Below are 26119 nucleotides of genomic sequence, written 5' to 3'. Positions count from 1 at the left end.
CTTTGTCACATATCGCGCACCATATGTAGGGCGGCACAGACAACCCCCTCCCCTCATGCTTACGCCGTGTGATATTGATAATGCCTTGGGTCCCCGACGATTCTTGACGTGCGTTGCGTACGACGGATTATTTAGTAGAGGGCGTCCTGCAGGTTTATCGGTTAGCTATTTTTATCTCCGTCAGACGGGTGTCGGACAGCATAAGAACACGATCGATCACACACTCCTGATCCTCTGCCAATGGGCACTAAAGCAAGCCTAACCAGTTAATCATTTCAAATTATGTAAAAGTATGTGGCCTTATGTATTTGATTCCATTACTCCAGCCTGGCCTAGTATCGTGACTTTTCAGGTCTGTTGTATGCAGAGAGTATAGTTTGGATCTTCGGTACACTTCTGACACAAAGCCAGTCGAAATGCTCAGTATTACGAATGAACCTTAGTTGTTATTCGTGGTTATTTTGCTATGCATCTATTCTGTCCCAGTGTATCGATTTTCATTGTGTCAGCTCTTCTTCAGAATTATGATCGAAGATTCACTGTGATGTTATAGCCTGGTCAAATCCTATAGATTCAGACAATACTTTGCTGAGTAACATACCAACGGACTTGATGCTCATGCCAGGCTATCTGGTCGTCTTGTTGGAGATCAAGTGTTACTGAAGCTGGAAGAGCAAAGGAACATCGAAGTTCTAACTAAGAAATAAGACAGAGCGCATCTCCGAAGAAATTAAGCTTACAAATTGTTCACCGCCGCGTCGATGTAAATAATTATTGTAGTCAGTTGACGCGAAGAACGCGTCCACAAGAAGTAACTTCCGCGGCCTCAGCAAATCTGTCGCAACTGTGTCAAACGGATTTCTAATACGAACTACGGCTGATGATATAGTCACAACGACCACGTAACCATTAACTTCGGTAGCTTGGTTGCAAAAGTTGTTAGATATTTCTGCTTTAGATAATCAATCAATCCATCATGCTTGTCAGGATGATCCTCACCTTCTCCATAGTTTTTTCCCTTCTTCCTTCACTGACCACGGCACAAGGAACCACCATCAGACGAGGAATGGCCAGTGAGTATGGCTTCGTAGAGACGGCTCGCTTCCCGGACTGCGGGGTAGGGGGCTATGGAGCGTTCCTCAACACCACTGCCTACAGCCGGGGCGAGTGCGGGATCAGATGCCTGATGGAAGACGACTGTCTTTCCTTCGAGTGGGGAGAGGAAAATTCCACGTGTAGCTTGTTCGACTACGCTGCACTGCCGCACTTGACACCTAAAAGAGGGATTGTATTCGCCGATAGCGTCGATCCCAAAGTGGTAAGTTTGTCGTTCAATACGTTTGCCAATTACACCTGTGATTTATACAATTGTTTTTTATCAAAAAGGCAAACAATATTTGTGATGTTACAGAAAACACTGCAATGTTCCCTTTACAAAATTTATTCTACAAAATATGTTTAAACACCAGTCAAGGTCTTCACAAAATTCCGCTACGGAACCTTTTGCTGTAAAACAAATATTGCAAACAGATTATTAGAACTCCGCAAATATGAAGTCGGTCAACGTTAAAAAGTGGCTCAGAATTGGTGCAAAAGACAGCACAAGCGTGAAACTGTGACGTCAGGTTTTCGTGCGGCAACTTCGCAAAAGCTGAATACATTTCAACTGGAGCAACATTTCCTGCAAATGCTTCGTGACACCTAAGGCGCCTCGCTTTCGTCTTAATATACGTCCGCTCTTCGAGGGAAAAATTTCAAGAAATCCTCCAAAGGAAATGCGTCACAAGGACTACAACAAATGGGTTGTCGTGACTTACGCATGCAACGCGAAGAGCTAGCCCCCTCCCCCCTCCAGCAATCGTCGCACCGATGTACGCGGGAGCTACCTTAATTTGAGTATGATCATTGTGTCCAGTTAGTTTCGGAGTTCAAGAATGAACTCGCGTTCACATTTTCAGCCTTTGTTATGGTTGCAGTTAAATCCTTTAAATCTATTTCACATTAACAACAAACGTTTTAAATGGAAACAAACGAGTACAACCAACTAGTTTTGGTAGATCGTTCGTTGATCTCTCTCCTTTGCCTTTCATAATTTTATCGGAACTTTCAGCGTACCGGATTACACGTAAATAGGCCTAATATCGCCCTTCGAATTATGTACCTTGACGCAAGAGGTTGAACTGCTTACCTTGGATCGAAACTTGGATTTACATCAAGGTATACAGGTAATTTTGAGGAGAGGCTTATGTTCTTCCTTTTTCAGGGTGAGCAACATCCCTGTGCTGATGACCCGTGCCTAACTGGAAATATCTGCACCGAAGAATGTCATCCTCATGGATATAAATGTCAGTGCCCACCAGGCCTTCAGGGAGACACTTGCAGCGGTAGGTTGGCATTCAAGCTGGTCAGAATCGGGTGTCACCGATTGGCTCCTTGAACTTGGTACAGGACTGATGTTTCACAGATGATCGAAGATTTCAATTTCTCCATCATTTTGCTTAATCGAAACATAATCAAACTGACACATATAATCGGATCAGGACGCTTTACTGCATAATAACGCCGCTAAAAGTATGCCGGGAAACTGTGAGTTTGAAAACTTTTCCCTCTAAGACAGATCTTCGAAGATTACACGGACATGCATTTTGGGTTCTTGCAGATCTTGCGCCAGTGGATGGGGGTTTCTCGGACTGGGGCAACTATTCCGATTGTTCAGCGGTCTGCAGAGCGGTCAGCTACCGGAACTGCAGCAACCCGTGGGTGGTGGCTGACGGCAAAGACTGCGTGGGACCCAACACACGCGAGAAATCCTGCGCCAGTCAACAGTGCAATGGTAGGCCAAGAAATAAATTGGATAGCGGTTATGCTTAGCTCTTAATGGTGATGTCTCTTATTTACAAAAAAAAGGAGATAATTACGAAGATTCAACAAATAAAAAAAAAATGAGAGAGAGAGGGAAAATTCTGTTTATGGATTAATGTTAAAATTGGACCGATTAACCAGGTAGAGTTCTCATTAAAACAGTACAGTAAGGGACCTTATTCCAGCAATCTGGATGAGAACATTGACAGAAACCAAATGTGTAATTGTTCTACCACAAAGTCTGAGCAGAATTGTTAAATTTCAATGCGCCAATTCTAACTAGAAGATGAAGGATGAGAGACCAAGAGCAAACAGTGTGTCAAATTGATAATTTTCTTCCCACGAATTCTTGTCTCTTTTTATTGTTTTAATTTGTACTGTCTGTGTTCAGTGTTAAGTGTTGCAGGCAGCAACATGTCGTTGAGGTGTATAAAGTGTTGTAGAGTAGCATGCCAAGAACTGGAAATTGAAAAAAGCTCATTGTACAAATATTTTAATAATAGTTCTATTTTGATATGAAATGCCAGTAAATGTGAGAAGCCTTTCTGCATATCATTTTATTTTCCTCACAGGTAATCTATAATCAATCAACTATGATGATTTACCTTTGTTACGACGACGAAGGAGTCAACAGTCATAATACATCTCAATCAGTGGCCTACTTCTTTCATAATACTAATCAACTTTTCCTCTTTCATTCCTCCCAGTCTATCCCTATATAGGTTGCTACAAGCACAGCCAGCTAGAGGCAAACTACGATGTTGCCTTGGAAACCAGCAGTAGTGACATGGACATTCCACTGTGTCGGGAAACGTGCGCTGATAGTGGCTACAAACTTGCGGGTGAGTTTTATGATGTGTCAGGGTGAAATATTTCCCATTCCAGGTCCTGCTCTTCTTCCATCTCACTACCAAGTCCAAGACGGGCAAGGGTGTAATATGTTTGCAGAGATGATGATGATGATCAGTAAAGACTTAAAAAAAACTCTTCATCCCTACACAAAGCAAAGGGGGAGACTTTTATATCAAAATATATAAGCCACTACATGTATATCAAAAGCCAATACATCACATGTTTTATCCCAAGCATAGCTCATTCCCACAGAAACCAGTTTTAATGTTGCTTACTATTTCTCCACAAAATATATTAGTTTTTGGTTTCCATTATCCTCTGCATAAGAGTTCCTTTTCCTTATTCCTATTTGCTAGCTCTGAAGGGTCAAAACTGTTACTGCATTCGCAGCATGCAGGCTGTAGACATCTTTGATGAATCCAAATGCACGACCAACTGCCCTGGTGATTCTAGCCAGAAATGTGGGGGTAATACTTACTCCTCTGTGTACAGTGCAGGTAAAGAAAGGATGTTACAAGCCTTGGGTTTGGAAATTACAAAGAGCCATGGAAGACAGGTCAATTAAAAAGAGATTAGACATAATGCCTTTGAAACTCTCAGTAATTCAATATTCTGACAAACTTAAAACTTACAACAATTAGTACATTGTTTCCGTAGTTTTCGAAAGCAACAGCCAAACATACATGGGGGGGCTACTGAGTGGCCTCCTTACAGAGCAGAGGGTGCTCTTTTGGGTGGGTAACTTCCTCAGAACCTTGTGAAGAATCTTCATTCTTTACTTCAGGAATCTTTGCCAGAAGAAATAAGAACAATGTTAGGGGATTTAGGAGAGTGTAAAACCTAAACAGAAATCTTTACTGCTGTCAAATGTGTCAGATCTTTGAAAAAGATAGACAAATCCTTGCCACATTATGAACTGCAATGTTTGAATTTCTAAACAATAAGTTTACTCCCTTTGATTTTGCTTCCATCAGGAATATCCTACTCTGGCACATCCTACAAAGGCTGTTTTTCTGGCAGTATCCAAGATGCCATGGTTATCCAAACCTACACCCCAACAGTGGCCAGCTTGCCCGCAATCAGCAATGGCACCACACCTGAGCCCCCCTCCACCACCCCAGGCTACACAGGCCTGACTGTCCGTGAATGCATGGAGGAATGCCGGGCCGACGGGTACCTCTTTGCTTCCCTGTTCAACAAGACCACATGCAACTGCCACAACTCCCTGGAAGGGATGGACATGAGTTATTCCGAAGGGGCTTGCGACATCGAGTGTCCCGGTGGAGATGACCAGGGGAAGTACTGTGGGGGAAGCCTTGGCTATTCGACATTTCAGATGAACACTGAAGGTAGGTTTTAAAATGATGGTGTATTCAGTGTTCAGTGCCTTTGGCAATACATGTATATTATATCTGGAAGAGATCTACGAATCTATTTGCCAAGTCTGCAGTATTTATGAAATGCTATAGTGCAATCTCTGTTACTTCGGATGCATGCTTTCCAACAACTGATCAGATCACATGGGAGACAACATGAAGCAACACTACACTAGATAGCTCAGCTGGCTGAGAGGTAGCTGATAATAGCATGTAGAAACTTCCAGATTCAAATCCAGCAATCAATTTTCTGTGGCAAACCAAAAACAAAACTTAAGGTTTAGTTTACTCCTGGGTAAAATGAACATTGTAACCTTTAACTCTCAGATACAGAGTTTTGGACTGAGTGGTTCAACTTTGATACACCCTGGGCCGACGGTCACGACATTGAGACCACAGCAGAAGTTCATGACACCATGCCTTGGATCTGTGCCAATCCTGTGGACATTGACTGCCGCAGATTTGATGATATTCCCTATGACCAGACTGGTGATAAATTCAATGTGGAGTGCACTGTCGAGGGAGGCCTCAACTGTACACAAGACTTGCAGGTAGAGAAATGGCTTTCTATAATTCTTTGGTACTTTGTAAATTCTCAACCAACGAGCCACCACAGAATCTTGTGACTCAAAGACAAAGGACTCTAACAGACATTCCTGACCCTGCCATAAAGACCTGAGACACCTTCAAAGTGCTCTCATATATCCACTACAACACAGACATACATGGCAACCACTCAAGATGTTCCTTATCTTGTCCGACATTTTCCACATAGACTTTCCATCATCCTTTACCTGAAAAAAGCCTCTTATGTGTTGTGTTACCTAGAAGGATAATTTGATTGATAACTTACTGGATCATATATTACTTGAAACATGATTGTAATAATTGAAATTTGTATTCCTCAAATTGGGCTCAGTAAAACTACTGAGATCACTTTTGCCCCACGTGTAGAATACAGAAATCAGTGTTGCCAAACAGCTAATTCAATATAACCAATATAGAGTTTAAGGGGATAGTTCACTCTAGATCCAATGGAGAGAGGTATACAGTGAACCAACCAGACAGCTGCACGACAACAGCAAACCAAGATTTGGTTTGCAATAATGACAACTGATTAAATGCTACTTGAAAGAAATACATACACAATAGCAGATTTGCTATGCGATGACAACCACATTACATGACACAATTTCTTTTTTTTGTGCAAGGTGTATTATGTCAACGTGACTTTCAATGTTTCTGACTGGCGCCTGGTGGGAATTGAGGAATCCTACAACGACACGGAACTGAACTGTGAGTGGGTCACACCCACAACTATGGCAGCAAACCTTACCATGGTAAATATAACCATGGGTAATGAGACAGTGGCTAATGAGACCATGGCTAATGAGGTGACTGGAAATGGCACAATGATGGACACCAACGGAACAGATGCCAGTAATGGGTACTTAGTCTGTAACAACCAGACCCTGGTGCTGCAACACAATGTTACAATAAATGAGACATTCTCACGACTGACCTGGAGGATGGATAGGATGTCTCCACAGTGCCAGGACTACAAATTCCGCCTCAAGTGTAGAAACGGTAAGGGGAAAATTACGCCCTGACTTGGTTTCTTGTTTGTGGCTTGAAATTACGCACAAGTCTATGGTAGTGGTTGCACCCACCTCCCACAGAGTCATGTGTAATTTCAAGCTGCAGGCATTCTTTTCAACCAAAGTAGGCTAAGAATTGAAAAAAAGGAAGCCATAGCAACAAAAGACTCGAGTCAGACATGGCTTTATTCTGGCTCTTGCTTCTGGCAGGGGTTATCATATTCCCTTTCTTTTTCATGCAGACAGAGTTCATGTCGCCACATTTGCATATTTTTTAATGCTTTGCTTCAATACAGAACCGGAGAAGATGATTGGCTGCTTCCATGCCGGTGATGTCAACGACACCTTTACAGCAGCTATAGGACTGGACGTGGGCAACTGCAGCAGCCACTGCAGCAGCCTGGGCTACCCGCTGCTGGGCTTGTCCAGTGAGCTCAACCGCTGCTACTGTGGCAACTCCATGAAGAATGACCCCGCCCCTACCAGCCAGTGCTTCCATGCGTGTGGAGCAGCGAGCTATCCATGTGGAGGAATTGCGAAGCAGTCTGTCTACTACGCTGGGGGCAAGTTTGGTCTTGTGTAAAAGGACAATTACTTGCAAACTGTATGAATTATACTAGTAAAATACTGGCTTGTACACTTTCTTATTACTGCCCTCTGTGTCAGCTATTGCAACTCAAGGCAAGAGCAGCAAAGTTTTAGACAATGGGAACAGGAGATGTCCTTTGAAGGACAGTGCACTCGTCTTGGGATAGAGAGAAGTAAGTTTCAAAAGAGCCTACTGCATGACAACGTTGCCAGCATGCTAGGGCTGAGTCACTTCAAATCATTCACAATTTGAACATTTGACCTTCAACTCAATTGAATATTTGACTTTTCAAGATTGGGCCTCGGAAAAAGGAATTAATTTTGCTAGTCCTGGAAAATATATCAAAACATATAAACTAAGGGAAACTTTGTGCTGACATCAAACTGGAACAAATGCCCTCAATATACTGTATTTCATAAACAAGTAAGAAGCAGCACTCTAATTCTTTTTCTGAAAATTATTTCATCTATCTTTCTGTGAACAGATTGTAACCTCGCCTTCAGCATCACCAAAAATCAGATGTCTGGTACCGCAATGCATAACAACGATGCCACAGATGAATATGACCTGTGGTTTGATGCACTGGACCAGAGCCCGACCATTGAACTGAGTAACTTCACCAACATTGGGGTCAACATCCCCTTCCAGCTACAAATTGATCTTGGGCATGTGCGATCCTTCAATAGGGTTAGTTTGTCGTCCAATATGAGGAAGCACCATTGTTTTCAAGTCACGTAAATTCTTCCTTTGTCCTTCACCAGGAAAAGAAATAAACAAACAACTAATGCCACATACTACATAATCCCCCTTGTAATTGGACAGAAATTCACAGGTGTGTTACTTTTGTTTTCAAAAGATGGAGACCAAAGGGATGTACATCTCTGGCATAGCAGCGATGACAGGGGTGACCCAATTCAGAATTGGACACAAGTTAGACCTGAATCATGATACTGAGCTCCTGACTGACAAACAGTCCTTGACAGCAAAGGTAAGCCACAAAATCTCCAGACTGAGAAAGTCAACAAAAACTTGGTTGTCAGATTTTATCGCTTTCCCTCACACTGGGATTCGTATCAAATCAATAGATACACAATCATTCCTTGATCCAAACAGTGCCCCTAAAGTGACCTCAGGATACACGATCACATGATGTGGTTATCATCTTCAGCAAAAGCACAGCAAGACTTGAGACCATTTTAGAATGTACCTCACATATCAGGAAATATCTGTTACGGATAAAAAATAACATGCACTACTTTTCCACAGGTTTTTACGGTGTCTTCTGTTTCTGCCACTACCTCTCACACCATGGGACAACTGGTGACTGCACGCTTCGTCATCATCTATGTAGATGACTATGACATGTTTCCTGGGATCAAACTGGAAATGTATGGCTGCACAGACACCTAGTTTGGTTGGCAGACACTTTCCTTCTCTCACCATGCTTTGGGAAATGGGGGTCCAGTGGGTGGAGAAATGCTTGGACAGATTCTGTGAAGATAGAATATCACTAATGGATAGGGAGTATCATGTAGAATAATGTTTAATTTGTGGGCGTTTTGAGTTGAATTGATTGAGTTTCAAAGTATCTGCTTCTCCCGAGGATGAACTGCAACATTTCATCCTGTTTAATGCTCAGAACAAATCACCTGTACAACCTCATATCCAACCCATCGCCTACCTATTTTGTGGGATAATTTGCAATAGCACTATCTTTGAAGAAATTGATTAAAGACTGGTCAATGCTGAAATGGCAAGTTTGAGTTTGTGGAATAACCCTCTTCTAGAGAATTTAACACTCCTGAATTTTAACAAATTTGCCAAACTAACAATTGGATTAGACAGTGTGAATAGCAGATAGAAGTGATTTCTCATGAAGGAAATTTTAAAAATGCAAAAAAGAGATCAGACTTTTTAAAGGAACAACATTGTAATTTCAGATTATGTCATGGTTTATTTGACCGTGTATATTCTTTAATATGCACATCATTTAGAGGATTTATGTAAGAAGGTTAAAAAGTGTTTGTAATCAGTATGTATACCATAAATACTGAATAAACAATGCTGTGCCTTGAACCTTGGTTTACATTAATGTGCGTTTTTAAAAAGTTTTCTTCATAGCCATTTTCATTATAAAGGAGAGCTAGATTTTATCGGGCAGATAACGCAGCACTGGCAAGAGTGACAAATCATTACAAGACAAGTGCTGTGATTGGTGCCGATCTCCAAGCACAAATCACAATCAATGAAATAGTCCAATCGTAGTGTCCATGAGATGAAAGCAATATGTTGCAGTTCATGTTTTGTATATTGCTACTTCTGTACATTTTAATTGTTCTGTGCAGAATAGAAACAAATGTCAATTTAGCTGCAAAACAATGAAAGCAGCAAAGCAAGCACTCGTAGGCTGATCCTGATCTGTCACATTCTCCATAAGATTCACTGAAAGTCACTTCAGCCATCTTTAACTGCACATTCGAAAGGCAAATGACACATTCTAAGATATCATGGCTAGAGCAAAACATATGTACACAACCTCCCCAACATCTTGAAAATATATGCCAAATGATCACGTCGCTATTCTTGACTTGTACCTTGACACAATTCTGACTTCATGAATAAGTTGGACCAATGTTGAGATGAGACAGATGATCAGCCATATCAGTGTCCTCCTCATCATCTTGTTCATCTTCGTCGTCATCTTCATCATCTTCATCCTCATCACAGTAGGAACCGCCCTCAGCAGCTGCACCATAGTAACCTGCCGTAGAATCAAGTGTACGCATTACTCCCCCGTTACACCCTAGTATGGAGGCAGCATGGCATTGAACCTTGAGAACTAAAGGCATCTGACCAGTGCATGCACCTCCGTGCCTTTGCTTTTTTGTTGCTACCTCTTTTGGGGAGACTGGAGAATTAATCTCCTTAAGGCTTTGGCCATAGGAAATTAAACTTACCTATGCTTATCAATACACTTTTCAGGTTTCAGGTTTATTTCCACAATATATGTAAGTTAAATAATATAGAAGTTAACAACACTAAATTTATAATATTATGGGGAGGTCTGACAAAAAGCTGAAGCTTTTCTTAAACTGTAACGTTAACCGTAGCAGCCCACGATTGTTCACTTCTTAGGAAAATGAGGATTATTGGGGTTAGTTGTTCAGAGCGGCTCTATGTTTCCTTGTGTTTATTTTGGAAAAGATAGCACTGAGCATTTACCATAGCCACCACCATCATCATCATCGTCGTCATATGTGTACCCAAAACTCTGTTCACCACCATCATTCGTCTGTCGACCATAGGCTACTTTCCTCGCTGTAAGGAGTTCAGATGAAAGAGCAGATCATTGCACTTTCTTAAAATGCCAGTTTTAACGACAGGTGTCATGTAAAAAGTCTGGACTCGCAATGCCCTTGACTGGCCCACATACCTCATTGAAGCCACTGGCAGCAGTCTTTCCAAACCGGCAACAAACGTAATACAAAGGCTTGCTCACCATTGTTAAGCAAATCATTTGTGGTTAACAGTTACTACGGCACATCAGCCAATGATCAACTTTGTATCCGGCACAGTAAGATGGCCACCAGTGACCTCAGTGGCTTCAAAAGCATTGCAATTAAAGACATCTTTCTTTGAGGTCTGCAGTTTTTACAGTAAACAGCCTGTGTTTTTATAAATCAAAATGGCTCCTGTATGATATTGTGAGTTCTGTGAAGACACTGTAAATGATTTCAGGAACAATCTATGAAGATCCAGTCTCATACGTGTACTTCATACTGAACAAATTTAAAAATAAATAGCTATTTTAAAGCTCATCAAACAAATATTCAAAAAGCTGGAAAAGTGTTCAGATTAAATGTTTTAAGTTTTTCAGTATATCCGTCTATGAACTGCAACAAAATACAAATCCTGCCACTCTGTGCATTACATCACAGAGTAAAAATAGCATTAACTTTAAAGATGAACCATGAAAAAAAAAGGGAACAAACTGTCTAGAGAGAAAGTTCTGAGGAGGCACTCACTGGACATGCTGAGATCCTTGGTCTCCTTAGTGTCATAGCTGCACTTTGGACAAGGTATGGGCTCCCCACGGTTGTACTTGAAACCCTTGCGCCGAACATGATCCTCACAAAAGCAGACCTGTAAGGAGACATAAACACTCCCAAATTACCTCGTTGTTCATCCAAAGTCAGTAAATTAATATCATTAAGACATGAGACATTGTCATGACACTAAGAAGGGAGACTTGTTGGAAAATGCAGTAGTCAATACACAGCACATGCCCCTATTTGATATTGCTCTACCCGCTCAACCAAAATAAGGAATGTCACCAGTCCTGTCCAGAGCAATCATGTTCTCATTATGATAGTGTACTTATTACAAGACTGCTAAACCCAGTTGCATGTGGTGTTTACCTTACATCGGAGGCAAGAGTACTGGCCCAGCTTGTTACATGATGCACCTGTGAAGCATACAAGACAAAGGACTCTTAAATGGTTGGAGCATCAAGAAGAATATCCGTGTACCATTGACTTTGTACATGGAAGTGGTGGAGAAAGGTAAGGTAACGATGGTTTACAGATAGCGATCCCAACTGTTCATCCCACTGCCAAATGGTTGCATAGCCACCAGGCAGGTGCTACCAGGATAAAAGATTTGGGGTAACATGTACAAAGGGGAACAGTGCATGCTTCCAAAAGGTACATATATGTCCTCTCTCCACCATTATGTTGTTTGTGTCCTTTTCTTCTGTTTTTGTTGTTGATATTATCTTTTATTCACAAATGCTGTTGTCACAAGTTTCTTGTATGGCCCTCTTGTGTTTGGTGTTCTGAAATCACCATATATCACATCTAAACACACATAAGACGAGACCCACACTTCAAGGATTCTGCTTCGACTTGCTGGCACATAGCCTGGTGCTCAAACTGGTCGTCCTCACACAGTGCACAGTCACAGAATGAACACTTGAAGATTCTACCGCCTGTGGGTTTTTCAGAATGACAATATTATACACCGAGAATACTTCATACAGTTGACACTACACATCTTAAAGAAAGATCATATCGCAGTGAGTTTGAGAAAGGTGCTTTAGTATCCTCGAAAGTTTCAGGGAAAAAAAAGTCAGTTTATCATTTGAAATAATGTTAGTAAAACTGTTTCATCGCAGGTCACGAGTGAGGGGAAGTGAAATATTGCAATATATGAAGAGTTCATTTCTTTACCATGGTCCCATACTCCACGCTCACATTCTTTGCATTCCAAGTCTGCAAGTGGGCATTCACAGGCATGGGTTGTCAGACACTTCCTGCCGTGACAGATGAATGCCTCGCAAAAGTCACAAATGGCACCCTGTTTACAAACAAAAGGAAAACACTTCATTGCAAGACCTTTGGAGGGTGCGATCTGGGAGTGCCACATCTGGCTGCCTGGGCAAAAGTGCCACCATAAGAGTGAGGGATGAAAAAAATCTCATATACTTATTCCAAGAGGATTGCTTACCACCATACCAAGCCCAGTAGTGAACTGTCCTGGATGCTTGATGACACAGTCCCCCGTCTTCTGCATGCATTTGACTTTGGCTAGTGGGAAAGAAAACAGGCAAGGTGAGGGACGTGTTGCTTGGCGACGGCTATTTTCTGCAACTGTGAACTTGGCCAAAATGCACACACAATGCAGTTTCAGTCAACTCTGTCAAACATTGGCCACACGGCTTTGTTTGGATGATCCAAGACCACGAAGTAGCATCACTGGTGGTTGTTGGTAAGCACAGGACTGTAGGGTTGAGTCAATTTGAATAATTCACTACTAAAATAATATTCGATCATTGATCGAATATTTGGATATTGCCTAACAGTAACCACAAAGACAGGAAACCCAAACTACTGAAATTATGCTAAAGCCATTGGATTGGTTCTCAGAATTATGCAACAGAGAGAAATACCACATAAAATAACTTTGAAGATCAGGGTTTCAGCTCCTGATTCTAAGCAAGTGTTGAGTTATTCGAAGGGAATTTCTCTTTCAAGTTGGAAACCTTTTTCTTCTCTGACCCTTGTTTAACTGTGGGCCACGATCAAACACGATGAAGTCAAATACTGGTAAACTTCTCACCACAATGCCCACAGACTGGAAGCTTCTGAACAGCGCTACAAAAGTAACAGAATGCACGGTTCTTTTGTCGCCTGTGTCCAAAAAAAAGAGAACGCACTGACAAGAGCTAACAATGAACATTGTTACAAGCCAAAGTGAACAAGCATTGACACAAATGTGACCCAGCCTAACAACTGGATGTTGTCAGGGCTTCTTTTGAGTGATAGGCCTTGACAAGAATCTTGTACAATGGAGACCAATGGGAACCCTTGATATGTTTCACTCACATAGTGTCTATTATCCGGATGACAGACTGAGCAATGCAACCAAAGGGCATTTGAAAACGAGTGGATTTGGCTGAGATTTCGATTTCACTGGTTCCAGTCAGAGCTTGAAGATGTGGTTTTGAGCGCTGCTTCAACATGGCTGCAACCATGGGAACCAAAGTCTAGGCCGAATCCACTTGCTTCGAAAATGCCCAAAGACAGAGCTCACTTTGCTCTTTCTCCATATGCGAGCAAAACTACTGGGGAAAATTGGCCTTAACCCTAACAGTCCTCAATCCTCCAACAATGTGAAGGATTAAGGTCTGTCTGTGTTAAGGCTTATTTTGCAGGATGCCGTAACAAATGTGTCTAGCTGATGTTTGCCAAAGATATATGCTTTCAGCAATCGGCTCTTAGGCAAAATTAATTTGGAACTGGCAGATCAACAAATTCAGAAATAAAAAGGCAACAAAGAGCATTTTTCAAGGGTCTCTTCCCATGGGTCACGACTTCAGGATTGACCTCCAGTTACAGGTACTGCTGTAAGCACAGTAAGACTATGAAACTCTAGCTTCCCTTGCTTGATTTAATGTCTGATAACAAAAATCAAAGGAAGTCAAATGACTGACCTGCCACACTTGTCACACTCCTGTAAAAATCAAAAGAAACAGGAACAAACTTTAGTGATGTGTTTGCACAATGACTCCATTGCTGTCTCTTAATCACAAGGCTCTCTATTTCAAACATAATTGTTTTACCCTTGACTACACTGCACACAAAAGTCTTCCTTGGTTTTTACTGCATAGAGTGACCAGCAACTATCCGGTTCATAAGTGACTTTGTCACAAAGGCGGTCGTGCCATGATTTCCGGGCTCCCATTGGATGATAGTTGTAGTTGCGCTTTAACTTCAGGTTCCATGTTTCATGTGAACGATGATCAGTGCATGTAACTCTATCTGCAGTGCATGTGCAATGGGCATGGTTTAAACTGAAGTGACGTCACACTTACAAACCGGATAACAATAGATGCCCAATTTTTTTCAGAATCATTAACGCTTCCAAGTTTTATTAAATGTGCAGTTTGAGAACTAAAATTTCCCTGAAAATTGAGTCACCAGTCGCTAGATTGCTTTAAAATGTCCAGCAGCAATGACAATGCACATTTTATTTTACCAACAGTATAGTTTGATGTCACTCAGGTCAAACTGTAAGGATTCTCTAACCAATTAACAAAGAACTGTGAGTGGGCACATACCATTGTGAAGTTGCATGGCCATTGAGCAATCTGCCTCTGCTCTGCTCCCTTGCGAATCTCTCGCTGGCGCTCTTTTTGCTTCTCTGCCTTCTTCCGGGCACCTGTCTTCTTCTTTGGCATGATTGGCACGTAGATAGGACTACAAGAGGATACCCTTTAATCTACATTTTGAACATGTTGAAGAAATGAGCTGTTGAGTCAAGCCTCCTGATAATCCTCAATGATTTTGCAACCATAGATAATCACATACTAAGATAATAAAAAAAGTTACTTTGCATAATTGAAAAACACTTTGATTGGTTTGGCATGGAACATGATCAGATGTGATTGAACTTCGCTGATTTACACCCAAAGGAAATGATCATGAGTACCACTTAAGTTGGTTCCCCTCTGACATGTACATACGTACATATGTAATCAACCTGATAGGGTTATAGGCCTGCCAGAAACTGCCCTCTGGATTCTAGAAGTATCCATCTTGAGCAGAGGCACCCCCTCATGGGCTGAAAAGAGCCATGTTGGTGGAGAATGCTCATTTTGTTGAGAGCAACACGACCATTACACATGCATTTCATAGTAATTCGTGAACCAGCCAAGTGCATTTCCCATCAAAGGAACCTCTGTTGCCAGGAAATTTGCGCCCTCTCTTAATCTACCTCGGGCCAACAGGTGTGTTGAGTCTTGAGTTTGGCACTTTTTGGAGCTGGAGTTCATCGTAACAGTGGTAACATAAACATTAAAAGAACACGCCTTTCACTGGAGCACAATGACAACCATGGGAAAAAAATCCTTTAACGGAGTACAGCTTAGGGCACCCTATGTGTAAGCATAGCTCCATGACGTAGGTTATTGGGTCCAGTCAACATAAGTTACCTCTTAACTGTGCGGTTCATCATCTGCCAATTTAGTGAATTGGACAGAAAACCCAGTTCCAGGGGTAAACAGTAGTCGCAAATGGAGCAGCACGGACATCCGGGAGTTTCACAAAATTGTAAGTAGCAACCACACCGCACCAATGAAGACAACTGCAACGAGCGAGCACATACGTACTGATCACAGAAAAGATTGTATAACCTGATCCTCAGACTGGCTGGGGCTTGCGTACATCGCCATGGTTGCTGTTTTCACCGGCACGGTACCTGCCATTTTGTGAGAATCCCAGATGTCCGCACTGTCTCATAGTATGGTAGGCATAACACTGCACTGAATAAGCAATAATCATTCTAGCAATGTGCTTATCCATAGCTTCTTCCCTATTTCCCTCCTCCAGGATGCACTATCCAAGATGTGTTTCACAAAAGTTTTAACAGATTTCCATAGCTTGATTCACCATTGTTCACATGTGATTAGTGAACCTCATACAAGGGCAGTAACATTGAGTCAGGGCCCTCAGTACGTTCCTGTGGGGAGTCATCATGCCACAGTTGGTGGTTGAAATGTTGGGGCATGATCGGCTTAGTCAATTCTGTTTGAGTGAAACTTCTCACTTCACTTCCCCTTTTTTGAACAGTTTTTTCACAACCACGAAGGAGAAAGAAGAGGCAACTGGGTGATTGGCAGAATTATCAACATATCGTGTTCTGAGATGGAGCAATCATGCAAAGATCAAGCAATCATGCCTAATAAAATTGGCGTAGTGCTCCGACTTACCCAACATAGGGCCTATCAATAAAGTTAGGCTGCATTAATACTTTGCTTATTCACTCTTCGTTGAAACTGCCAAGGGTAGGTTTTACCAGGGATTGTATACACAATGGTATACTCGGGGACCCCACAAGTTTTTGGTCATTGCAAAACTGGTGAGTCCCCCAAGAAACATAGGCAACACTCTCTTTATTGCACTGACCCTATTTTTGGAAATTTCCAATTGTAAATTATGAGAAAATGTGGCTTTCTTACTGATAAACTAGCCATACGAATTTGAATCCACCATGCATGTCATGTGTCATATGCATGTTATGTGTCATATGCATGCCATGTGTTAAAACACTCAACAGTTTCCCCTCATAATTTCCCTCAAAACCCTTGCCATTTTTTGGACATCAACCCTACAGTTACTGAGCATGATGTCACAGCACCGAGCATCACCTGCCCAGGTACTTTCTGAACAATAAACCACTACTCCGTAGGCCTACGGAGTAGTGCCTTGCTGCTCTAGGCCTACCCACGTGACATGCATGACCCAGGTGAATTCAAAAATTAAAATGTACTGTGTTATGTGTGGCTCTCCCTAATATTAAAGGAACCAAATTTACAATCCCCAGTTTTACCGTGCAATTATTACGAAGAAATGGGTCGATCTTTCAAGCAATTAACCACCTGAAAGCTGGAGAATGGGCAATATCATTACCTTCCCGTATGACCCCTATGCGCCGATGAAAGTACAAATAGGTCTAAGCTCCCTCAGCCAAAGATTATATAGCGCCGCGTAGCGGCGCAAGATGGGTAATTTGGCCATAAAGGTGTTATCACCATGGGCGCCATTCGAGTGTGAACGTTCATCCGTGTGCGTGCCTGTCGAGGCGCCTGCGCCAGCGCATTAACATGCACTGCGCAGTCGTAGTCCAACCAGAATGGCACCCATGTGATAACAACATTTTACGCGTATTCATGGCGAAGTTCCCCATCTTGCGCCGCTACGCGGCGCTATACGATCTTTGCCTTAGCTATAGCTACGCGGCGCGCACGGTACGTAGTCGGGCTATTGCTGAAAGTACTGTAAAATCTGCATACTGCCCTCACTTGTCAGGTACTCACCAGCTAAGTGTGGGGCTGTTATGCCCCAACTATAGCATAAGTCCCAACTATAGTTGGGACAGTCCCAACTGTAGTGCTGCAGTTGGGCTGGCCCAACTATTGTTGACCAATGTCTGTGGGAAATGTCTCAACATTATCCAAGTCAATGTGTCTCACACTTGAGACACAATTCATCTAAAATGTGGCACTTCATCTGTTCATCTAGCCCTACATGTATGACCAATGACATGATATTTGTGAACAATATGACTTTGGCACATGCTGGACATGGCACGTCATGAACACAGGACCTCTCTGCTGTAGTTGGGCCGGCCCAACTGTAGCGCTCTAGCTGGGACGGGCCCAACTATAGTTGGGACGGGCCCAACTATAGTTGGGACTGATGCTATAGTTGGGGCGTAACAGGGCCAGCTCAGAGGGTAGTAGGCGGGGTAGTCTTTAGACATGAGATTGTCTTTTCACTCGTGCTGTTCTCCCAGTTGAAGAAATATCATCAGTAATACCTACCCTCCAAGGAACAAAATTACAAAAGCTAATTTGATGCTCAAGATGGCAACAGGTCAAGGATAAGTCCCCACACACCTGAAAATGCCTCTCTTTTTATTGTTTGCTAGAAACTTGACCTACACGATTCTTTCATTTCAGTTTGGTTTTGCCAGGGGCCTGATGCTGGGCTAAAGAAATTCTTTTGAACCAAACGGTTCCGTTTGGCTACTTAAAGGCTTCAAGGTGATTGTCCTAGTTGTGTCGTCTTTATATCCTTAATATAATTTTATGTCCCTAACTAGGTGGTCAAACTACTGCACGGTATTAGTTTGCGATACACTTATTCTTGGTTCTCAAATAAAATACATGATACAACGGTAACGAAGTCAGATTATTTCTGGAACGATGTTAAGTCGTGCTAATTGATAATCCCCGTAGCTTATACTTTGTTCATGCTATTGCATCTTTTGTTAGTGTCAAGTACTGTGCCTCGTAAATTTTGTGCGACATGCAGAGTGGTATTCCTCCGGGAACATACACAAATAAAATGGGACACAATGAATTGAATGAAAACAAATACTACATCCTAAACAATGTTGTTCCATGTAGAATTCCTTTCATTCATAGTATTCATATCTTTCTTGGATGATTCAACTTGTTGATTGTTCAGTAATCCCCGGATTGCACTCCGAAGGCGGTATTCCAATGGCCATTCTCTATAAAGATTTCTCTAAAAGATCTTCATAAAGCATTGGTGTAGTGAAGCCTAATAAGAATGACCTTCTTTCGTACCAAAAAAGAGCACAAAACAAAACATTGTCAGCGTAACATAAAAGAGAAAGGAAGACTAGTCTTACATCAACACGTTTAAAATCTACCTTTAAACAAAATAATTGACGAGAATACAGAAAACTAGAAAGCACCGACATCACCTAAACTTGTTTCTATTTTACGCATTTTGTCCTCTTCTCTATTTATACTGATCTGTCCCTCAGGCACGTGCTCTCCTTAACTGTTCAATGCTGGACTCTCTGTTCCTGTTAACATTATTTTGAAACTTCTATGCACTTACTGTCATCATTTTTCCAGTTATGGTCAGTAAGTCACCTGAAAATATTGGTGTAAATTTTTCATGGTCGTTTCAAATTTTATTTCAGGGAGACGGTCAAAACTTCACATATTTTCCATCGGAATGCCACCTTATTGAGAAAAACTACGAACAAGTCCAGGATAATGGTTTCAATAATTGGAATTAAGCTAATGACTATTTCCAAACGGAAACGCGCATTGGGTCAACAGATTTCTCGCATTGTGATTGGCCAACGCGTCTGTAAACTCTTGGAGGTGCACTATTGTGAAAGGCTCGTGTTACTTCTTCATTCCACAACATCTCCGTATTTTACACATACGCCCTCTTCCGGCAATTATTTTACAAGCTTATTAAAAGCACAACGGACTAAAACTAACCACAATGTTTTTATCGGCACGCGTCAAAGTCTACTGCATGTGTCATATTTCCTTGTAATGCAAAGTAAATTGTCTGCTTGCTTTAGACAGACTTCTGACAAACTCACTCTCTAAACAATAGGCCTTCAACTTAGTTCCAACACGTCTGTATAGTTGTTTTAGTCGTGTTTATTACGGCACGGAGTAAGCGGTATTTTCATAACCTCCTTTCACCATTCTTGTACACAAAGATTTATTTGAATTTAATTACATTTTTCCTTCTCAAAAGGGTAAAACTGTCTTGGTTTAATTAATTAGCTTTAATTCGTTTTAGACTTACCCTTGCTGATCATTCCAGTGCATTCTTGTTTATATCTTGATCAGAAAACCGGAAAAAACACATAATCACTTCACAGCAGAATTATGTTCATGTTGAAGTTGAGGTTTAGGTTCAACGTGAAATTAGCTGCAAACATAAACAGTTTAAGTTTGCCTGCTTCATTCCAAGTTCTATCGAATTTCATCAAGTTTGACGAAATTTTGAATAACGGAACCATGGTTCTACGAGAAAGAGTCGGAGACGGAGGTTCTTAACGATGACAACACATTCTGCTCGGCCACGGCGTCTCCACCCAACAGGGAGCACTGCATGCTGCATCTACTGTTGAACTTGTTGAAGTCTTGGTGTGTGGACTCAGTCCTCTTGAGGAAAGACTTCTGGGAAAAGTTTTTAACTCAAGCTGTTGAGAAAAGTCCCTCGGTCAATAAAACACCACGCAAGCGACATCGAGAGTTGACTGACATCGAAAAGAGAGCTTGACTGTAAACATGAACGCGAAATTGGGGCAGACTTTTTGCCAATATCCTTCCTCGTGGAGTGAGTGAGGCGCACAAGTTATTTTTGCACGAGCCTCGTTTCACATCATGTGTTTGTAACCGATGGTGTATTTCCCCGGCTCCGCCAACGCTCTTTCCACGGTTACCTGTCATTGGATGATAGTTCTGGCATCAGATTGTATACAATGAAGTCTCAAGTTTTCAATAACGCGAAACCTGTCAGATGTTTAACGAGTACTCTGCGGTTCGTGTGACTTCCTCATACACGCGTTCGCACCACCGATCGCAGGCTACCATTGGACGAATGTTAGTTGCGTGCCATGCCGTGTAACTCTATGTGCAGTGGGCGTGGTTTAAACTGAAGTGATGTCACACTTACGAACCAATTTAGGTGCATGAGGGTCAGACCAATTTCTCGCATTGTGATTGGCCAACGCATTTGTAAACTCTTGGAGGTGCACTATTGTGAAACGCCAGGATTTCTTCTCCATTCCACAACATTCTCCGTATTTTACACATGCGCCCTCTTCTGGCAACTATTTTACAAGACGATTAAAATAAAGATCAAACGTATTATAAGGCGGAAATGTATTGTTATTTCAGTGCTCTTTCCTTTAGCAGACTCCGGAAACAACATACAAGACGTATCATATAGAAGTGTTATTAATTTAGTCAAAAGAATTTCATTTTAGATCTTATAAAAGGGCATTGAGCTCTACAAAGAGAGATACAAAGATGTTTCTTGTTTGCCCTCTCTTAAAATTGACTATTTGCACTCGCACTCGGAGCCTTAGTCCTGCCAGTTCTTCTCCTACCTGAATATGGTTTGCTGGCCAATCCTGTTTCAACTAATTGTCTGAATTCATCGCAGGTTGTCGACCTAACATGGCATATGAAGCAAGGTATGGGACGGAGAGCACCCCCACCTTTGTGTTGGTCATTGTTTGATCAGAATCTCAGGAATTCTTTAAAGATATCTGGGGTTAACTATAGTCTAGAGTGTGTGTATACTACGGATTTCGAGATACCCTTCTGTCCAGTATCCTGCTTGGTATAAAACATGGTCCTTCCTTCTGTTCCTCTAGAATATCGTGCCAATTGGGAAAGTTTGCTGCATGAGCTAGTTTTAGGAAAATGACATGAATCTCACACGATTTTCGTAGGAATGACTTTAACATGGAGTGCCATCTGTAACTATGATGCCAAACCCCACCCCCACTATCCGGCCGCCGGAGCCTCAGGCCTAGTCTTTTTACCAGTCTGAAGAGACTAGACACAGGAAGCATTCACGCAACACACCGGCGGCTAGTGACGACATCGCGAATGTCATGCGCAAGCGCATTTCAGTCTTTCGCCATATTGGGAAAAATGGGATGGGACGAGTAGATTCGTTGTCATCAATGAAGCTGCCAAGCCGGTTATCACCCATTTCTTAAGAAAACCGAAGCGGGAAATTACTATAATTCACTGCCAACAGCATGCCACAAACTGTCTGAACCCTGCCAGCTTGTGAAAGGGTCCTGTTTTGCAGCCAAGATGGTGCTACAACCGCTGGAATTTAGCGAGTGCTATCTAGACAGTCCCGAATTCAGGGAAAGTTTACACTCGCACGAAAATGAACTGGAACGCACGAACAAGGCGATTAAAGAGTTGATACGGGATGGAAAAGCGCTGTTGAACGCCGCTAGAAGTGAGTACAAAACCTGGGCACAACCTATGAGATGGAGAGCCCATGAGTTTGTGTGCAGAATTTGTTGAGTTTATTAAAAATCATTTAGACCTAGCCTAAATATCGTACGAGATTGATTTGAAAATGGCCTTTTTCATTTTTCTGAATGTTGTCATCAATAAATCTTTTCGACGTTCGCAATGCATTATGGGTGTGGATGACAAACAAGTGATGCATGTTATGCACAACCCTATGGGGGAAGTGAACCAGTCAAAAATTAAGTTACAGTTTTCTACAAAATATTTTTTATGTAGGCCTATCTGCTCATCAACTCACGCATGCATGCGTATTATCAGATTATAGGCCTATAACTTACAAGAAACAGTTTGAAATACTTTTCCAAATATTTATAGGAACAAATCACCCTTAATTGCCCTTTTTTAAGGGTACCAGTCACTCTAAAGGCTGAAAATGAACGTGACTGGTCAAAGCGAGATGAATGAGCTGTAAGCGTAATTTTGATTGGACAATACTAGAACATTAATATTCACGAATTAGTCAAAGCATGATTGTGACAAAAAGTGGTGTTGGTGGAAGGAGTTTTTCAAATTTTCCTTCTCTGCCAAGCTTTAAACTTCGAAGTTGGTGAATATCTTTGTCCCAAATCAATAATCCAACACTTTGTCAGAAGGGGGTGGCTTGAATTGGAGTATAAAATAAAATGGAAACAGATTAATATTTACACTACTCCCATAGGGTTGTGCATGAAATGCATTGCATGTACGTCATCCAAACCCACATTGCATTGCCAACGTCGAAAAGGTTTATCGTCAAGGCCAGGGAACAGGCCTAGGGCAGCAGGCCCGGCAGTAGGCCTTGGCCCTTTTTGACCAGTTGACAGGTTATGACAGAATATTTGGGATTAGGCTTACTATAATTAATATTGTTACATGTTGTACAGTGTAGGCCTCCTATGTGTGTTTGTGACAGTTAATAGTTATGGATCACTTGATTAAATAATTAATTCTAGACTACAGCATGTCATGTAATCAAACCTTTTTCAAGAATTACCTACACTTACTTCATAGTCCCCGAGGATCCCTAAGTCCCTTACCAGAGAAGGATATCTCCATGCCTTTTTCCCCGGACTCTACACCCTTTCATAAAGAAACCTAGGGAATAGTCTGTCTTTTCTGAAAATGGTCACAATAAGCCCCGCAATTTCTTATACAGCTTTGGTAACCTAAACGTACTATGTACTTCAAAACAGCAATCCTCTGATTTTTTCTTCTTGGGAAATTTTGGTCTCAAAAGTATCCTCTCAACTTTGCCATTCATCACCACATGAACTTTCTCCTGATCGTTTCATTCATAATAAACATGTGCATTCTTAGTGCTTGATGTGGCTTCAAAGAACTTCAAGAAACACTGCTCAGGAGTACTTCTTTGGATCGTGTGTGACATCAGTGCTGCATGTCACAGGCATAGCTCAGTGTGCGACCCTATGGTTGGGGGCTACATAAATGTTCATGTACATGTACTTAGATCTGTGCTACAGCTGTATCCACAGTTAACATAAAATCCAGTGTGGGCCTTTTGATGCTAAAATATGGGGTATTCTCAAAAGTGCACTTCCAAGAGTTTGCACCACGTTGGCCAATCACAACACGCGAAATCTGTGGACCCTTTCCAAATGCGCATTGGGTCGACAGATTTTGCGCAGTGTTATTGGCCAACGCGTTTCACACTCTTGGAGGCGCACTATTGTGAAACGCCCATATTACCCATGTTTTGGAAAATTGAATTTCACTCAGTGTTACAAGTGCATTTTGTTTTGCTTTAAAATTTCTTATTTTAATTAATGTTATTTTATTCACCGTGGAAAGAGTTCCATACCCTGCTATCACTTGACACCTTGTGCACACACCCTGTCAGACTGGTCCAAAAACTGTTTTCAAAGGAAATGTTTCAATATTTTCCCAACTAATGTTGATGTTTTAGGACATGTTCTCACCTTCTAATGACTGATGTGTCACTACATAGAGAAATTAGTTATGTCTGTATACAGGAATGGAATTCTTCCCTTAACTGTAACCCTTCATTTTCCAACCATATCCAAAAGTGTGTAATAGACCTGTAGCAAAGTGATGTCATGCCTTGTTTACATGGCACTTTTATATGGCAGTGAGCTGGGACACGATTCATCAAACCTCCAGTTAAAAAAGTATGACATCATCAAGGTTTTGGTCTGTTGTCTTTGGTTTTTGTATTAGTCTCAGCAGTCAAACCAAAAAATCTTGGTGGTAACATATTTATTAAATATGCTAAGCATCACACCTGTTGGATTATATGATTGTGCTGGACTCAGCTGAGTACATGCATTTTCAAGTTCATGTTCAGCAGGGTAGGGGATGTTTTACCCAGTTTTCAAAGAAAGTGCAGATTTTTCTGTAGTTGGTCAATTTGTGTATGTTTGAATTTGTTCGGCTATCAAATACATGTAGTAAAACCCCAGCAGTAGAAACACCAAGCATAGGGTAACACTCAACTTACAAACATTCTCGCCGCTCCTCAGAAATTATACAGACAAACCTATTGAGTAGTGCTGCTGTGTTAATTCCTTGCATTCTATAAAACGTTCAGCAGCATTGCACAGTTTCAGTAAACATGACTTGGCTAATAAGATCTTCACAATAACACTCTCTCTGTAATGACAGCTTTACCGGCAATTTTCGTCGAAAGATTTCACGGACTTCACAAGAATTTCCAATGATGTAAACAACTGGCACATTCTTCAAAGTCTAGTGTAATTGCCTCATCCAGTTTCCTTTTGAAAGGGGAAAACCTTTGGAAAAAACAGATACATGGTGAAGGCATTCATTTACTACAGATACATGGAAGTGTTGCCTAGTGGTAGGAATAAAAAAGAAAGTCTATTTTGAATGCCTCAAATCTAATTAGATCAAACATCCTGTAGCATGCTGCTTTTTTTCTGAGAAGCTAATCACCTGTTGTATTTTCCCGTTGTTAATCAGCGTAATTTGTACATGTACCTATATGTACATGTTTAAAATACAGATCCAGAATTAACTTCCAAGTAAATACAGCTTCCTCTGAAAGACCCTGACATTTATTTAAAAAGGCATCCTGGAAAAAAAGGGGGAAAGCCATGTTTGCACCCCTACAGTATGTGTACATGTACATGTTCAAGGATATGATACAGCTCAGTGATATCCTATTTTTCACATGAAGTGCATTGTTTGTCTCAAATATAAGTAAGGGCTCGTTGGTAATGACAACGACATGTACATGTATTTCAGCTCCTTACTGTGATCTTTGTTTTGCCACCATTGGTGTCACTGCGTTTTCATGATGATGATCCTGTTATCTTAAATTTGCTGAAACCAACAGCTTTTTTTTTGTTGGATGAATTAAGTTGTACAGGGCCCAGGTGCATGTACCAGTATTTCTCAGTGCACGTACATGTACATGTACATGTATCGTACCTGTATAGATTAAGGTTTGATTTCTGGTTGAAGTTTGTATTATGAAGACCCATTGGTTAACTGAATAAGGGGATATGGTGGCAAACTTGTTTTCTGTACACATTTTTATCATTTGGATCATTACACGAGTATGTGTCTCACATCTTAAAACAAGGAAATCTACAGATACTGATACAACAGCCATACTGACATGTTTTGAGGGTGTCTACTTTCCTGCATCTGTGTTTAAAAACAGTTCCTGAAAGTGCTTTTTAATAACAGGCCAAATTCATCATTTTGATTTCAGTGTACAGGCATCTTGGGACTTCAGAGTGGTGAAAAGCTTTATATATTTTTTCTTGCACTGTGTTTTGCTTTCAGCAACTAAGTATTAATTGTGCAAAAAAACGTACATGTAAGTAGATAATGAGGTTACATATGCGCAGAATCCTCCAAGCATTTTTAGGGGATTTTGAGGACCTTGGATATTAGGATACATGTATAATTGTACATATACTGTATGTATTTGCAGCTTTAGCTCTGA

General features: G+C 41.4%; 3 protein-coding genes across 20 annotated transcripts in view; 2 read left to right on the top strand and 1 right to left on the bottom strand.

Moving 5' to 3' along the window:
- The first annotated feature begins 211 nt into the window (after window positions 1-211).
- On the top strand, window positions 212-8804 carry LOC110976873 (uncharacterized). Its single transcript, XM_022230527.2, has 12 exons — window positions 212-1318; window positions 2264-2384; window positions 2660-2833; window positions 3570-3704; window positions 4071-4211; window positions 4689-5063; window positions 5418-5641; window positions 6302-6677; window positions 6985-7251; window positions 7762-7964; window positions 8134-8265; window positions 8544-8804. The coding sequence occupies exons 1-12, from the start codon at window positions 977-979 to the stop codon at window positions 8685-8687; spliced, it is 2634 nt and encodes an 877-aa protein (XP_022086219.2). The 5' UTR covers window positions 212-976; the 3' UTR covers window positions 8688-8804.
- Window positions 3394-17515, bottom strand: znf330 (zinc finger protein 330). Of its 4 annotated transcripts, none has more exons than XM_087133479.1 (12): window positions 17246-17515; window positions 14896-15056; window positions 14269-14288; window positions 13395-13465; window positions 12783-12862; window positions 12506-12632; window positions 12160-12264; window positions 11696-11742; window positions 11303-11420; window positions 10500-10595; window positions 9872-10038; window positions 3394-4502 (listed from the first exon to the last, which is right to left on the bottom strand). In XM_087133479.1, exons 2-11 carry the CDS (start codon window positions 15013-15015, stop codon window positions 9890-9892), a joined length of 933 nt encoding a protein of 310 aa, XP_086989605.1. In that variant the 5' UTR covers window positions 15016-15056; window positions 17246-17515; the 3' UTR covers window positions 3394-4502; window positions 9872-9889. The 4 variants fall into 4 exon arrangements, with proteins under 4 accessions (XP_086989605.1, XP_022086226.1, XP_022086225.1 ...); XM_022230534.2 differs by lacking the exon at window positions 3394-4502 and adding an exon at window positions 15769-15920 and having other exon boundaries at window positions 9206-10038; window positions 17246-17514; XM_022230533.2 differs by lacking the exon at window positions 3394-4502 and having other exon boundaries at window positions 9206-10038; window positions 17166-17514.
- A 4246-nt stretch (window positions 17516-21761) lies between these two features.
- LOC110976839 (rho GTPase-activating protein 26-like) overlaps window positions 21762-26119 on the top strand; it is a 58034-nt gene continuing 53676 nt past the window's right edge. For 10 of the 15 annotated variants that reach the window (XM_022230463.2, XM_022230460.2, XM_022230466.2 and 7 more), the window contains exon 1: window positions 21763-22111. In XM_022230463.2, coding sequence (XP_022086155.2) covers window positions 21958-22111 — 154 coding nt within the window. In that variant the 5' untranslated portion in view covers window positions 21763-21957. Of the gene's footprint in view, window positions 22112-26119 lie in introns of all 15 variants that reach the window. The other 5 variants (XM_022230457.2, XM_022230456.2, XM_022230455.2 and 2 more) reach the window with 2 other exon arrangements.

The sequence above is a fragment of the Acanthaster planci genome, linkage group LG02 (assembly GCF_054643075.1).
Source record: "Acanthaster planci isolate LZ-2023a linkage group LG02, COTS_SCS, whole genome shotgun sequence".
Classification (NCBI taxonomy): domain Eukaryota; kingdom Metazoa; phylum Echinodermata; class Asteroidea; order Valvatida; family Acanthasteridae; genus Acanthaster; species Acanthaster planci.
The sequence above is the reverse complement of the archived record's forward strand: the minus strand, read 5'-3'. Positions and strand labels throughout refer to the sequence as shown.

Coding starts and splice junctions, on each gene's coding strand:
- znf330 (XM_087133479.1), bottom strand. CDS start 15,015: ATGCCAAAGAAGAAGACAGGTGCCCGGAAGAAGGCAGAGAAGCAAAAA. Junction 13,466..14,268: donor GAGTGTGACAAGTGTGGCAG/GTCAGTCATTTG, acceptor TTTTGGACACAG/GCGACAAAAGAACCGTGCAT. Junction 11,421..11,695: donor ACTCTTGCCTCCGATGTAAG/GTAAACACCACA, acceptor GTCTCCTTACAG/GTCTGCTTTTGTGAGGATCA.
- LOC110976873 (XM_022230527.2), top strand. CDS start 977: ATGCTTGTCAGGATGATCCTCACCTTCTCCATAGTTTTTTCCCTTCTT. Junction 4,212..4,688: donor CTCCTCTGTGTACAGTGCAG/GTAAAGAAAGGA, acceptor TGCTTCCATCAG/GAATATCCTACTCTGGCACA. Junction 6,678..6,984: donor CCGCCTCAAGTGTAGAAACG/GTAAGGGGAAAA, acceptor GCTTCAATACAG/AACCGGAGAAGATGATTGGC.